The sequence below is a fragment of the Oncorhynchus tshawytscha genome, linkage group LG30, assembly GCF_018296145.1.
Source record: "Oncorhynchus tshawytscha isolate Ot180627B linkage group LG30, Otsh_v2.0, whole genome shotgun sequence".
In the NCBI taxonomy this organism is placed as follows: Eukaryota; Metazoa; Chordata; class Actinopteri; order Salmoniformes; family Salmonidae; genus Oncorhynchus; species Oncorhynchus tshawytscha.
Window position 1 is genome coordinate 108,812 of NC_056458.1, and position 14,585 is coordinate 123,396.

General features: G+C 44.1%; 2 protein-coding genes across 2 annotated transcripts; both read left to right on the forward strand.

Annotated features, from left to right (window-relative positions):
* The first annotated feature begins 90 nt into the window (after nt 1–90).
* Nucleotides 91–3,881, forward strand: LOC112229058 (transmembrane protein 185-like). Its single transcript, XM_024394955.2, has 7 exons — nt 91–650; nt 1,124–1,300; nt 1,454–1,661; nt 1,818–1,901; nt 2,017–2,193; nt 2,292–2,415; nt 2,584–3,881. The coding sequence occupies exons 1-7, from the start codon at nt 613–615 to the stop codon at nt 2,826–2,828; spliced, it is 1,053 nt and encodes a 350-aa protein (XP_024250723.1). The 5' UTR covers nt 91–612; the 3' UTR covers nt 2,829–3,881.
* Nucleotides 3,882–4,248: 367 nt separating this feature from the next.
* Nucleotides 4,249–6,198, forward strand: LOC112229056 (protein EOLA1). Its single transcript, XM_024394953.2, has 2 exons — nt 4,249–5,731; nt 5,862–6,198. The coding sequence occupies exons 1-2, from the start codon at nt 5,473–5,475 to the stop codon at nt 6,074–6,076; spliced, it is 474 nt and encodes a 157-aa protein (XP_024250721.1). The 5' UTR covers nt 4,249–5,472; the 3' UTR covers nt 6,077–6,198.
* The last annotated feature ends 8,387 nt before the right edge of the window (nt 6,199–14,585 follow it).

The window sequence follows — 14,585 nt, forward strand, 5'->3', positions numbered from 1 at the left end:
ATAACGAATCAACGTGAGAGTTTCCAGACTGCAAAACATTACTTGACAGTCTGGTTTTTGTAGTTTTTTCACCCAATTCAAAAAAATGGTTATGGACATACTTAGATATGGCTAATTCGGATATGATTTTTTTTTATTTTCGTTGTCTCAATTATTAAATGCGTGCACGTTGCTTTAAAACATAATCCTATTTGATTTTTACGTGCGTTTAGGCTACAATGTATATATCAGTCAAAAAACGTTCATGCCCTGTGCCAGAATGTGGCAGTGTAAGAGAGGATCAAAATCGTAGTGTTATGTATCACGGGTCAATTGTGACTGACTGATCTACAAATAATAATGAGTAGTTAGTTACGATGCAGTGTTCTTTGTAGATCAGTCAGTCGGCAGTCTTCTGCAATGTCGAACATGCTCCATTATCATTGTAGCAAGCTGCTTTGACAACATTAGCTACATTGTTGCCAGTGGCAGTAGCCTTACTGTACATGACGCCCCTAGTGGCCTATCTCTCTAGCTAGCGTGAACCGCAATAGCAAGCAGTTTGATTAAAAGAAAACATCCTTTTGATACGTAATTTTATTGTTAATCCAAATAAGGCTATAACATATAGTCATGAATCTTCGGGGATTCTTTCAAGACTTCAATCCCAGGTAACGTAAAGAGAAATCTAGCTGTTAAATGAACGTCTCGCGTTCGAGCTACCAGGAACTTAACTAACTTAACGTTAGCGAACTAGCGAGCTATCTGAACCGGTGAACCATTAGGACTTTTGACCCAACTAACGAACTAGCTAACATTAGCAAACTAATTTAGCTATTATATTGGGGAAGGACAGCATTAGCCAAGTTAGCAAACATTGACGTTAGCTAGCCAGCCTTGTTTTACAGTCGCTATTATTAGCTAGGTAACGTTAATTGTTTTTATGCCAACTAGCTAGATAACAAACCAGCTGAATAGTCGGAATGGCTGGCTCCACTGAGCTCAGTTTCCTTGTTCTGGAATTGCATGGGGTGCACATTTTTGTACCAGCCTGCGCTAACATAATCTGATGAGTAGTAAACTCAATTTATTGCTGAGTAGACTCATGGTTGATGAAATTGTTTTTTTCCCCCTCCCTTCTCAGTAAATTCCTCATCTATGCCTGTCTGTTGCTGTTCTCTGTTCTACTGTCCTTGCGTCTGGATGGCATCATCCATTGGAGCTATTGGGCTGTGTTTGCCCCCATTTGGCTATGGAAGCTAATGGTTATCATCGGTGCCTCAGTTGGCACAGGCGTCTGGTCCCATAACCCACAGTACAGGTGTGCTTTTAATCCCAAATGCTTTTATGTTTTGTTTTGTTTTCCTGTCAGTGTGGCTGTCATTAGCTATGAATATGACGCTGTCTGGTTGCCATACCTATCACTGCTGACTAGTATGCCTTATTTACTGTGCCTGTTATGCTGGCAATGCAGGGCTGAGGGTGAAACCTGTGTGGAGTTCAAGGCCATGGTGATAGCGGTTGGGATCCACCTACTCCTGCTCACCTTTGAGGTTCTGGTGTGTGACCGTGTGGCGAGGGGCACCCACTTCTGGCTGCTGGTCTTCATGCCCCTCTTCTTCGTCTCGCCTGTCTCTGTTGCAGCATGTGTGTGGGGCTTCCGCCATGATCGCTCTCTAGAGGTCAGTCTGACATTTTTGATCAGTTACAAGGATGTTATTTTTCTCAATTAGAATATTTAGGCTAGATCTTGGTGATTATAATAGATATATGTATCTATCTCCCTCATTTCCCCCCCTCACCCATTTTTTTCTGTTCTTCCTATCCCCTTGTATTAGTTGGAGATATTGTGTTCAGTCAATATTCTCCAGTTTATCTTCATTGCCCTGCGACTGGATAAAATCATCAGTTGGCCATGGCTGGTAAGAGAACTACCTCCCTAATATTTAGGTCTGAAATATTATGGGAATTGAGTACAATATATAGCGAGTTGGAATGGAAATATACGTAGACATTCTGTTGATTTTTGTTGTCCAGGTCGTCTGTGTGCCACTGTGGATCCTCATGTCCTTCCTGTGCCTTGTGGTGCTCTACTACATGGTGTGGTCAGTGCTCTTTCTGCGGTCTATGGACGTCATCGCAGAGCAACGGCGCACTCACATCACCATGGCGATCAGCTGGATGACAATCGTTGTACCCTTGCTCACTTTTGAGGTATGTTGTCATGACATCCCCCCCCCAGTTATTAGTGTGTTCAGAGAGTTAAAGAAGTTGGGACATTGTTATTGTTGTCTCTGTCATTGGCTCTTCAGATCCTGTTGGTCCATAAATTGGATGGCCACTACAGCTCCAGCTATGTGTCCGTTTTCGTACCTCTCTGGGTATCCCTGGTGACTCTGATGGCCACAACCTTTGGCCAGAAAGGAGGCAACCACTGTGAGTTATTCCTCAGACAGTGATAGCAGTGCAGCAGAATGAATTGGCATAAGTCATATTGAGGCAGTGTTATTTTTATTCATCTGAGAATCCAGTCAGTGTAACTCTTTAAATGTTGCTTCAAGCTATATTTGTTTTAACTGGGGTTTTTTCTCTCTTTTCTAACAGGGTGGTTTGGCATCCGAAAAGATTTCTGCCAGTTTCTTCTTGAGCTCTTTCCCTTCCTACGGGAGTATGGGAACGTTTCTTATGACCTGCACCACGAGGACCCTGAGGTGTGCGAGGAGATGCCTGCACACGACCCGCCAAAAATAGCCCCGATGTTCAGCAAAAAAAATGGTGTGGTGATCACACAGAGCCCAGGGAAGTACTTTGTGCCTCCTCCAAAACTGTGCATTGACATGCCTGACTAAATTAAAGCTTTGCAACAACTGCTCTAGAGCTTTGATGGACTTCAAATGCACCAGAAAGCTGGATAAGTATTTTTTACAACCACATATCTATTTTTTATGGAAATGGAATGTTCTAGAAGGTTAAGTAGATACTTACCCCAAATGGCGAATCACTCCCTCAATATTGTTGTGCAGTATGGGTGCCCTGAAAAAATGTGAACAAAGGCTCCAAAAACACCCAAATATGGCCTTTTAGAAATGGCATATAACATTGCGGATAAAGTTCGGGATGATGCGATTTCATGTGTACATATCTAAATATCTGCGTCACTATACTGAGAGCTTTACCATTTCTAAAGTAACCCATTTTGGTGTTTTTGGGGCATTCATGTTTTTTCTGGGCCCCCATATTGCACAACGAGGATGAGGAAGTGATTTGCTGTTTGTGGTAAGTTTCTCAAAAACAAGTAAAATCACAACTAAAAAGGTAGCTGGACCCTTCTATAACATGCCATTTACATCAGAAATAGAGATTTGATTGTAAAAAACAAACAACTTCTCCTTTAAAGAAGAGGCAGAAGAGCATAGCTTTCCATGTAAGTCACTCCTAGTGAGTGATGGGACCTGGTGGGACCGGAATTTGGACATGTTTTTTTCTGAAAACAAAAATCCATGGCAGAGTATGTGGAACAAAAGGCACTCTTATATCAACGTGTGTTTTTCCATTGTATTGGCAGTGGAAATAATTAGTTCCTTTTCATTGATTTTATGTGATATAGTGTATAGTACTTTCTATTTTCCTTGTGATGTTCTGGCCGCCAACAAAATATCTCCAAAGCGTTCATCCTCTTTTATAATTCAGATATCTTTCACCTTATTCCAGTTGAAGATACATTTTGTTGTATGTTTGTCAAAGTACCCAAACCCTGAGTTATTTTTTTTTTGTATCAAAGCTCAAATACTATATGTTAAGATGACAACACGATCATGCTTATTAGTCTAACCTTTTTAAACCTAAGATTAGCTTGCTACTTGGGTATATTTGCTTTTGTTTATTAAATTATTTAACTTCTTTATTGTGAGGAACATTTGTTGTAATATAATAGCGTGTGTGTATATATAGTATTATTCCCTAACACCCATTTTTGTATTTGGATGGTTTGGTTTTGATTTCATAGGGTATTTTCCTGAATTAAGACCCTGATCTATGTCCACTCAATTGTATTAAGGTTTACAACCTTGTTCCTCTAGTGGCCCTTTGCACTGAGTGTATAAAAACATTAGGAACACCTGCTCTTTCCACAACATAGCTTTCACCTGGATAGTCTATGATCTCTTATTGATGTCACTTGTTAAATCCACTTTAAATCAGTGTAGATGAAGGGGACTGGTTAAAGAATGATTTTTAAGCCTTGAGACATGGATTGTTTGTGTGCCATTCAAAGGGTGAATGGGCAATACAAAAGATTTAAGTGCCTTTGAACGGGGTATGTTAGTAGGTGCCAATATTAGGAAGGTGTTCCTAATGTTTGGTATATGGCAGTATGACAGTCATTGTAGTTGGCTTTTGCTGTTACAATAATGTCAGATTCAGGGTGCACAACTTCACCTCAAGGTTCCTAGTAGTGTATTCTAGTTTTCAATTCATCTTGAGTGTTATGGGTAAACAGCCTGTTTGCGTCTTCTACCTTGCCAGGTCTACATTGGGTAATGTAAGGGAGAAAACCTGCAGTGCTGCTTCTCTATTATTATACCTGTGAAAAATTCTTTGTTTGTGAAATTGTGACTCCCCTTCATACAAAATGGTCTCCCCACCACCCCATTGAACTTCTAATCGATCCCTTTATGTTTAGTTTGTTTTGTCTATGTTCTGTGACCACTCTCAGCTGGCCTGAGAGATGAGCATTACTCATTTGAAAACATGTTTTTGACCGAGAACGGACCAATGTTGTACTTTTCCCCTCTATTGTACCTTGTTTCTAACCTTTCACCATACACATTCTGTTGCAATATAGCTGTTTTTCTTTCTGCTTGCAAGCACTTCAGTACGTGTTAAATGCTGATTAACATTTAAATCACTGTTAGTTATCTGGTCGTCATTTTGTTGACTTGTCAAATGCATGAACATTGATTTCAAATTGAAATAATACTTTTCCGTTTCCACATTGTGTTTACTTGATTTGCTGCAATTTACAGTGAATACAAATAATGGAATGAATGGTTTCCATGGACTTGTCAGTCGCTAGATGGCACTATGCGCCTATTTTAAACATTTTGGAACTCCCATTACCTTCTTATCAAGACGTGCTTGTTAACAGGACAAACAGGAAGTGCGTAAGGTTTGGGAGAGTAGTTGAAAAGTATTGTGGCTAATGTAAAAAAAATTACGTTTACTGTGCGTCGAGGAATTGCCGAGTAAATTGCATTTGTTGTAACGAGGTGGTCTATATAAATACAAGTCAACCATTGCTCCTTTTATAATTACAGTCGGATACATGTAGCCAGCCAGATTTTACGCGTCACAGAGACTACAAAGGCGTTGATTGATTGCGTGATGATGTGTGCAATAGCTCTTTCTTCTTACTAGATCATTATTTTAGGATTGGTTTAGAGTGATAGAGTAGCATAGCACCTGGTTCCAACGTATTCACGACGTGGAGTGACGATGACATTACAAGTGGGTTGCCTATCATTCAAGCAGCCGTATGCAGGATTAGTACTGGACGGTGTAAAAAGTATTGAGACACGTTGGCGCCCTCTGCTATCCACAATGGAAAACTGCACTCTAGCTATTCATATTGCGCAGAAGGACTGGGAGGCCGACCAGTGGAGAGACATCCTCACCCATACACTGGGAATGAGCCACATGCAAATAGAGGAACTTCTAGCATCCGGAGACAGATTTGGCCGTGGAGTCGTAGCAGGTAAAACAGACTTTTGCATGATTGAGCAAGTGGTGAGGACTAAAACGCAGCACATCCCATGTTTGTTTTAAACTCAATTTTCAATTGTAAAGCAGATGAATCTCCAACCCCCGTCATGTCTTGTTTTTAGGCTTGGTGGAAGTGGGGGAGACCTGGTGCTGCTCTGATAATGTGCCAGAGAAGGATCTGAGGGAGCTGGAGAAGGCAGCAGTGCACACTGGGCTCACAGAGAAACACCTCACACAGCTGTCAAACCCACGCTGGCTCAAGGAACCCCTTTATGCCAGAGGTCACAAAGACATATGGACAGTAGATATCCCAGTGCAATTACTGCCATCTGCGTAGTTGTAATAAAATAATGTATACTCATTTTGTACTGACAGGATCATCTATCAAGTTAGGGAGGCAATATATTTGTAGACTACTCGCATTCGCTTTAAGGTGCAATAAATGACCAATGGACCAAAGTATTGTCAAGGTTATTGTATATCCTGCATGTCTAAAATTCATATAGACAACATAACTTTGTTGCCATAGGCATTTATTATGAATCTAGATCTGTTTGCAGGGAGAATGGGAGGTCTGAATCATTGGAGAACTGTGGGAGGTGAATCCCTGTGGCAGGGAGGAGGTAAAAGAGGGCAAGGGTGGATATCCAGGTGGTGGTCATGTAGGTCTGGAGCTGGGCTAGACAAGCTGCTCGGGCATTCCTCTTTGAGAACTGGGTAGTCAACCAGTGCTTGGGCTGCTGTTGCTGTGTTCTTCAGCCTCCTGGCCTGAAGTGCAAAGGGTCTGGTGCCAACGATATGGCTGAAGTGCTTGGGAGTGGAGCTCTGCAGTTCAGCCCAGTCCGAGTCCCATTGCCTGTATCTGCAACGCTTGGGCTATGCTGGTGACCAGCTCTGGTCTCATTGCTGTTACCTGATTCCTCCCTCCCAATGCCTTTGACCTGCACACATCTCTTCATTGGTGACAGGAGTTGTTTGGATGCTCGGCCGGAATTCGGGATTGGAGTGGTAGTGCATAATAGAATAAAAAGTCAGTGTCAAGAAATCACATGTCCCAATTGGAGACGACCGTAACACAATTTGATATTCACGAAACGTGCCTTTGTCGTCCATGCATGGTCTTCCCAAGCCACGAAGGTGCTCAGTGAAACCTCGATACCAGGGAAAGCTCTTAAATCCAGTAGGCGTTGAGTTGGCATAGAAAACTCGTCATGCTAGACGTTTCACAGATTTTTGGATGGTTCAGTATTTTTCATTACCTCCCGTGTGAACAGCTCCTTGTCTATCAGTGCTTGCATTCCCGTCTGGCCCCATTTTCATAGATTCTATCATTTCTCTCTCTACAATGGTCCACAGTTGTTTTGAGAATGAAATGTAATAAAAATGGGCATCCACCGGGTTCATTTTTGAGTCTGAGCGGTATCTTAAGGTTTCTTGGAAATGTTTTTCTGAGACCGAATCTGGAATGCACTCTCTTCCTCTTTTAGTCCTCGACTACAGAGTGTATACCAGCCCAGAGTGTATACCAGCCCAGAGTGTATACCAGCCCAGAGTGTATACCAGCCCAGAGTGTATACCAGCCCAGAGTGTATACCAGCCCAGAGTGTATACCAGCCCAGAGTGTATACCAGCCCAGAGTGTATACCAGCCCAGAGTGTATACCAGCCCAGGGAGAGAAACGAGAACTCCAACTTTCTGCATGTTTCTTTTCCGTGGAAACTTTGGTAACCGAATTGTCACATACTTTCAAAATGAATATGCAACCTAGACATCAAGCCCTATATGTGTGGCGTTAAGGAGCAAAATTACCCGCCAAGCTTTAGAATTGTGATTTCTATGAAAATATTCTTATTCTATTGTTATAATCACAATTCAGATTGTTATAAATGGAAGGAATCAAACATTCTAGGCCATTCTTTTGTTGAAAAATAAAAGGCAACACAAGAATGATTCATTTATTTCACTATATAGAAACAATGGGTGAATGGGCAAGTAGAATTGTGTGTCTTGCCGTGTTGTAGAACTCGAGACCACATATTTGTTATATCAAGCTTCGCCGTCAGAGAACGCACATTACCTTGTTACTGAGATTGTCGAGTTCCCCTGAGGTTAGCTGGGGCCCATTGTCCGTGGTAAGGAGAGGGGTAGGCCCCACCTTGTGCTTCACCCTGGCGAAAGTCTCCAGCTCTTCCAGCACACGTGCTGGCCTTCCAGTGCGTATGTAGGTGTGCAGGGTAGACAACGTGGGATCCTGTTCCAATGCTTGCTTCAGCTCCTCCAATGAGACGGCTGATTGAAGGGAAACGTAGATTATTTGTACGAGCTGTGATTTGTTGTCGTCTGGCAAGTTGGTTGGAATAGGAGCGTCAAAGGGGCGTGTGAGGTCTGCTGTTATCCCTCCCCGGAGTGAACTTCAGCTGATAGTCATACTGTCTGAGGTGGTCGGCCCATCTGTGTAGCTGAAGTGGCTTGTGGCCAGTTCCTGATGCCGACAGTAGCGTTGTGAGGGACTGGTGGTCGGTTCTGAGCAGCCGGCAGACGGGGTCAAAGTGAGCCAAGACTGGGGCTGTTGTGAGCTGGCTCTTCAGTGAGCGAACTGTGTCTGAGCAGGCTGCCGTCCATGCCCATGGCTCGTCCTTCTTGAGGAGCTGGCGAAGGGGCGCTGTGGTCTGAGAGTAGTGGGGCAGAAACCGGATGTACTAGGCTGTCATGCCCAAGAAGGAGGCTACCTGAGAGGCTAAGGTCGGTTTTGGGATGCGGAGGACATGAGTGGGGCAATGCCTTTGGCCGACAGGCCAATTTCGACGGCTGGAGCTGCAAAGGTGCAGTTTCCACCGTTGAGGCTCACGCAGTAGAGTGACAGACTGAATACTCTGTGGGGTCGATGGTCATGGATGTGGAGGTCAGGGCCGTCGAGGATGGTGCTCATCACCTTCTGGAACCAGCTGGGGGCAGAGCTACGTTCAAAAGGCATGCGTGTGTATCTGAACACACCAGCACATGTGACAAAGGTGAGGTCTCTGCTGGCTGGGTTGAGGGCCACCTGAAGATAACGCTGATGCAGGTCGAGCTTCGTGGAGACCGTGGAGCCGTGAAATTGTGCGGTCAGTTCCTCAGCTGTAGGCAAGGGGTACTTATCCGGGACAACAGCCTTGTTCACAGCACGGAGATCCACACAGGTCCGGATTCCACCTGACTTTTTGGTTGTGATGACCAAGTTTGAAATCCAGGGGACCTCGTTGACTGGCTCAATGATGCCTGCCTCCAACTGTGACTGTGACGTCTTTTGTGACGTCATCACGCAGTGCAAAGGGAATGCGCCACAAGGGCTGCATGACTGCAGTCACATCCGGGTTCACTAGGGACCTGGGAGTAAAATCTGTTAGGCAGCCCAGTCCATCAGAGTTGGCCAGTTCTGTTGCCGTGTGCCGGTAACTTGGTGGATAGCTGACCCACTGTCATCTCTGTGTGAACCCCAAGCCTGTGAAGAGGTCGAGGCCCAGGAGGTTGGCACCCCACTTTGCAACGTGAAATGTAAATGATGGCAGATGCTTGGCGCCGTAGTGCACTGGGACCTGGAGGGTGCCTGCAATGTCCATCTTGGATCTACCATACCCTCAGTGGAGGGCTGTTGGAGTGGTAGGTGACTGAACAACTTGTGGCAAGGTTGAGCAACGACACTGCAGTGCCAGTATCCAGTAGCAAAGGCTAACCCACCTCGCCCAGCTGCACAGTGCATGTTAGTGGAGATGGTTTGGATTTCAGTGTTCATGTTGAGAGCGAGATTAAAATAAGGTCTTGTTCTGGGTGGAGCTAGTAGCTGGGGTAGAACGACACACTTTTTAGCAAAGTGATTGTATTTTGAACAGTTTTTGCATATTTTCCCACGGGCTGGGCAGTTTGAAGCCCTTGAATTGTGAGAGCTAGCCCCACAGTTTCCACAACTACTTCTGTTTGTTTGTCTGTGCATGCTGCACAGGCATGTCGGTGTCTGTGTCCATGCAGCTATCGACGTGGGAGGGCATGCGCAGTGAGTGATCGTTGTAGTGCGCGTGAAGTTGCTGTGTGAGAATGGCTGGGGGCCGAGTGCATGCTGCAGAGCTGTTAGTTGGCATAGTAGAGCATTCTAAAGCCGCTATTTTAATAGCTCCATCAAGTTATAAATGATCTGATTCCAAAAGTAGTTTCTCCCTTGTCTTTTCACATAACGTCCCCTCTATCAGCTGATCCCTGATGATCTCCTCCTGAAGTGTCCCATAGTTACAAGAGCTAGCCTAAATCCTCAGATTAGCAACATAGCTGTGAATGGACTCACCCGGACGTTGGTGTCTTTTCCGTAGCCGGCAGCGTTGGAGGAGCACTCGCTCTTTCCCGACGAAGTGGTTCTTTAGGACGCTGACTGCAGCGGTGGATGTAGGAGCCAATCCAAACGCTCTGAAAATCCTCTGTGCCAAGGCAGTGACGGAGCAGTGCTGTCCTCCGCTTGTTGGAGATTGTAGAACAGTCCATAGCTTCGAGATAAGTGTTAACTTTGAAGCCAGTTATTCCACGGGACTGGAGGTTCGCCAGGCATGGTGAGGAATGGTGCTGGTGGTGGTAAACTGAATTCAGCCATCTTCGTCACCAATGTTATATCTTAGCTTCGCTGTCAAAGAACGCACATCTGCACAGTTTCACATTGTACATCACTCTCTCGTTTAATGACGTGCCACTCCTTCTGACAACCCATTCATCCGTAAAGCAGCACACTGTCGTAAACCATAACGTACAGTACGTCGTACCATACATAACAATATTGATTGCGGTTTTGACTTGGTCTTGGACAGTGAGGACTCGTAATTTCTTCCCGAGTCCAGCAAAGTAAAAACAACTCATATCAGCTTCCATTTAGTCTGCACATAAAACTGCTTCCCCAGGCCAAATACACTGCTCAAAAAAATAAAGGGAACACATAAACAACACAATGTAACTCCAAGTCAATCACACTTCTGTGAAATCAAACTGTCTACTTAGGAAGCAACACTGATTGACAAATTTCACATGCTGTTGTGCAAATGGAATAGACAACAGGTGGAAATTATAGGCAATTAGCAAGACACCCCCAATAAATGAGTGGTTCTGCAGGTGATAACCACAGACCACTTCTCAGTTCCTATGCTTCCTGGCTGATGTTTTGGTCACTTTTGAATGCTAGTGGTAGCATGAGACGGAGTCTAAAAACCCACACAAGTGGCTCAGGTAGTGCAGCTCATCCAGGATGGGACATCAATGCGAGCTGTGGCAAGAAGGTTTGCTGTGTCTGTCAGTGTAGTGTTCAGAGCATGGAGGCGCTACCAGGAGACAGGCCAGTACATCAGGAGACGTGGAGGAGGCCGTAGGAGGGCAACAACCCAGCAGCGGTACCGCTACCTCTGCCTTTGTGCAACGAGGAGCAGGAGGAGCACTGCCAGAGCCCTGCAAAATGACCTCCAGCAGGCCACAAATGTGCATGTGTCTGCTCAAATGGTCAGAAACAGACTCCATGCTGGTGGTATGAGGGCCCAACGTCCACAGGTGGGGGTTGTGCTTACAGCCCAACACCGTGCAGGACGTTTGGCATTTGCCAGAGAACACAGAGATTGGCAAATTCGCCACTGGCGCCCAGTGCTCTTCACAGATGAAAGCAGGTTCACACTGAGCACATGTGACAGACGTGACAGTCTGGAGACGCCGTGGAGAACGTTCTGCTGCCTGCAACATCCTCCAGCATGACCGGTTTGGCGGTGGGTCAGTCATGGTGTGGGGTGGCATTTCTTTGGGGGGCCGCACAGCCCTACATGTGCTCGCCAGAGGTAGCCTGACTGCCATTAGGTACCGAGATGAGATCCTCAGACCCCTTGTGAGACCATATGCTGGTGCGGTTGGGCCTGGGTTCCTAATGCAAGACAATGCTAGAGTGTGTCAGCAGTTCCTGCAAGAGGAAGGCATTGATGCTATGGACTGGCCCGCCTGTTCCCCAGACCTGAATCCAATTGAGTACATCTGGGACATCTTGTCTCGCTCCATCCACCAACGCCACGTTGCACCACAGACTGTCCAGGAGTTGGCGGATGCTTTAGTCCTGGTCTGGGAGGAGATCCCTCAGGAGACCATCAGCCACCTCATCAGGAGCATGCCCAGGCGTTGTAGGGAGGTCATACAGGCACGTGGAGGCCACACACACTACTGAGCCTCATTTAGACTTGTTTTAAGGACATTACATCAAAGTTGGATCAGCCTGTAGTGTGGTTTTCCACTTTAATTTTGAGTGTGACTCCAAATCCAGACCTCCATGGGTTGATAAATTTGGTTTCAATTGATAATTTTTGTGTGATTTTGGTGTCAGCACATTCAACTATGTAAAGAAAAAAGTATTTAATAAGAATATTTCATTCATTCAGATCTAGGATGTGTTATTTTAGTGTTCCCTTTATTTTTTTGAGCAGTGTATATAATTTAGTTAATATAGTCACATACAAACATGGTCACTTTTGTTTTCTTGAGTAAGGCAGCTCCAAAATGCAGATATTTCAGCCTAGCTCAGTGCTTTCTGTGGTGGTGGGGCAAGCCAGCAGGAAATACGGAGTGTTGCACCGTGATTGGTTCAGAGTACTGTCACTCATTAACTCACAGTTGAATTAATTAGCTAGTGGCCTAATTGCTGTTTTTTGGGGGTAGATTATCGGGATATTTGTATGTTGAAAAGCCTTGTAATTTGTTCCATTAAATATGATTGATTTTTAGACTGTTAATTATTGGATATTTAAAATCATTCAAATGGGTGGCTATTTAAGCCATTTAAGAAAGACCACAATCGGCCATCAAATGTTTTATTAAAGTCTGACAATCTCATGAAACGAGACCATTTCGTTGTAATCTCAGTTGCACTTTAGTTCCCTCGACACATTTTTTTTTTTTTTTTTTGCGTTTCGGTTTGCAGTGTTTGACTCGGTTTTACCATCGATATACCAGTCGTGGCTGGTTTGTACAGCCTTTTGTTACTGACCGCTCTGCCGGGCGGTGCTTGGAAATGAAGTGTAGGCCTATAGATAAGCTACATGTAGGAATATATATATATCGCAAACGTTTGAGATCAGAATGTAGGTAATGCGTTGACATTGCTCCCGTAACGTTTGTAATCCGAGGCTGTGTGGCTTTGTTACTAAACCTTTCCCTAGCAGTGGAACAGGGGCCATTTTATTCAATGTACTCCTATATCAGATCCACCCTTCTTCATACCGCATCAAATAGCCTAGTCCCCATACAAGCGCGCACTTAGATCCATTAGGCATATTTTAACACAAAATGTTATTTGTGGCGGGGGAAAAACACAAAAAGCTGTTCAAATTATAGTACAGTTTCTTTCATGAGAATACAATTCACAAAATGGAAGATTAATAATTCCTGGTGAGGAATTCTCTTCAATCCGCAAATGGGACTATGAGGAGTTGCATCACCAACACTCTCACTAAAAATAATTTATTCAAATTAATCTCCATGTTTTGGTGGTGGATCATATAACTAAATGTCTCCAATTAATTAATTTGGAAAGCTATACTACCTAAAGTTATATACAAATCTGATATGGTGCGTTTGGAAAGTATTCAGACCCCTTGATTTTTTTTCACATTTTGAAACATTCCAGCCTTATTCTAAAATGGATACACACAATTCCCCAATATGACAAAGCAAAAAACGTATTTTTGTGTGCAAATCTAAAAATAAAAAAAACTTCAATATCACATTTAAAAAGTGTTCATACCCTTTACTCAGTACTTTGTTGAAGCATTTTTTGGCACAGATTAAAGCCTGGAGTATGATGCTACAAACTTGGTGCAACTGTATTTGGGGAGTTTCTGCAGATCTTCTCAACCTCTGTCAGGTTGGATGGGGAGCGTTGTAGCACAGCTATTTTCAGGTTTCTCCAGAGATGTTTGATCCGGCTTTTTTACTGAGGAGTGGCTTCCGTCTGGACACTCAACTATAAAGGCCTGATTGATGGAGGACTGCAGAAATGGTTGTTCTTCTGGAAGGTTATCCCATCTCCACAGAGGATCTCTGGAGCTCTGTCAGAGTAACCATCAGGTTCTTGGTCACCTCTCTTACCAAGGTCCTTCTCCCCTGATTGCTCAGTTAGGCCTGGCAGTGAGCTCTCCGATAAAGTCTTGGTTGTTCCAATCTTCTTCTGTTTAATAATAATGGTGGTCACCGTGTTCTTGGGGACATTCACTGCTGCAGCCATTTTTTTGGTACCCTTCCCCAGATCTGTGCCTCGACACAATCCTGTCTCGGAGCTCTCCGGGCAATTCCTTCGACCTCATGGCTTGGTTTTTGCTCTGACTTCTTCTTCAGTATAATGTCATTCCCAACAATTAGATATACATTCCGCCACCTACTGTGCGGGTGGCTAATAAGGATCCCAAAAAGCAAAACATTGGGGTTAAAAACTTTTTTTTTTTTAACCCTCATGTTTTCTTTTTTTGGTATTTTTTGTTGTTGTATGTACAGGGGGGAGAACAAGTGTTTGATACACTGCCAGTTTTGCAGATTTTCCTACATACAAGGCATGTAGAGGTCTAGGTACACTTCAACTGTGAGAGACAGAATTTAAAACAAAAATCCAGAAATCACATTGTATGATTTTTAATTAATTAGCATTTTATTGCAAATTAATTCTCTTGTGGCTGAATGGAAGCAAGTCCTTGCAGCAATGTTCCAACGTCTAGTGGAAAGCCTTCCCAGAAGACTGGAGGCTGTTATAGCGGCAAAGGGTGGACCACGCCATATAAATGCACTTGATTTTTGGAAGGAGATGTTCGACGAGCAGG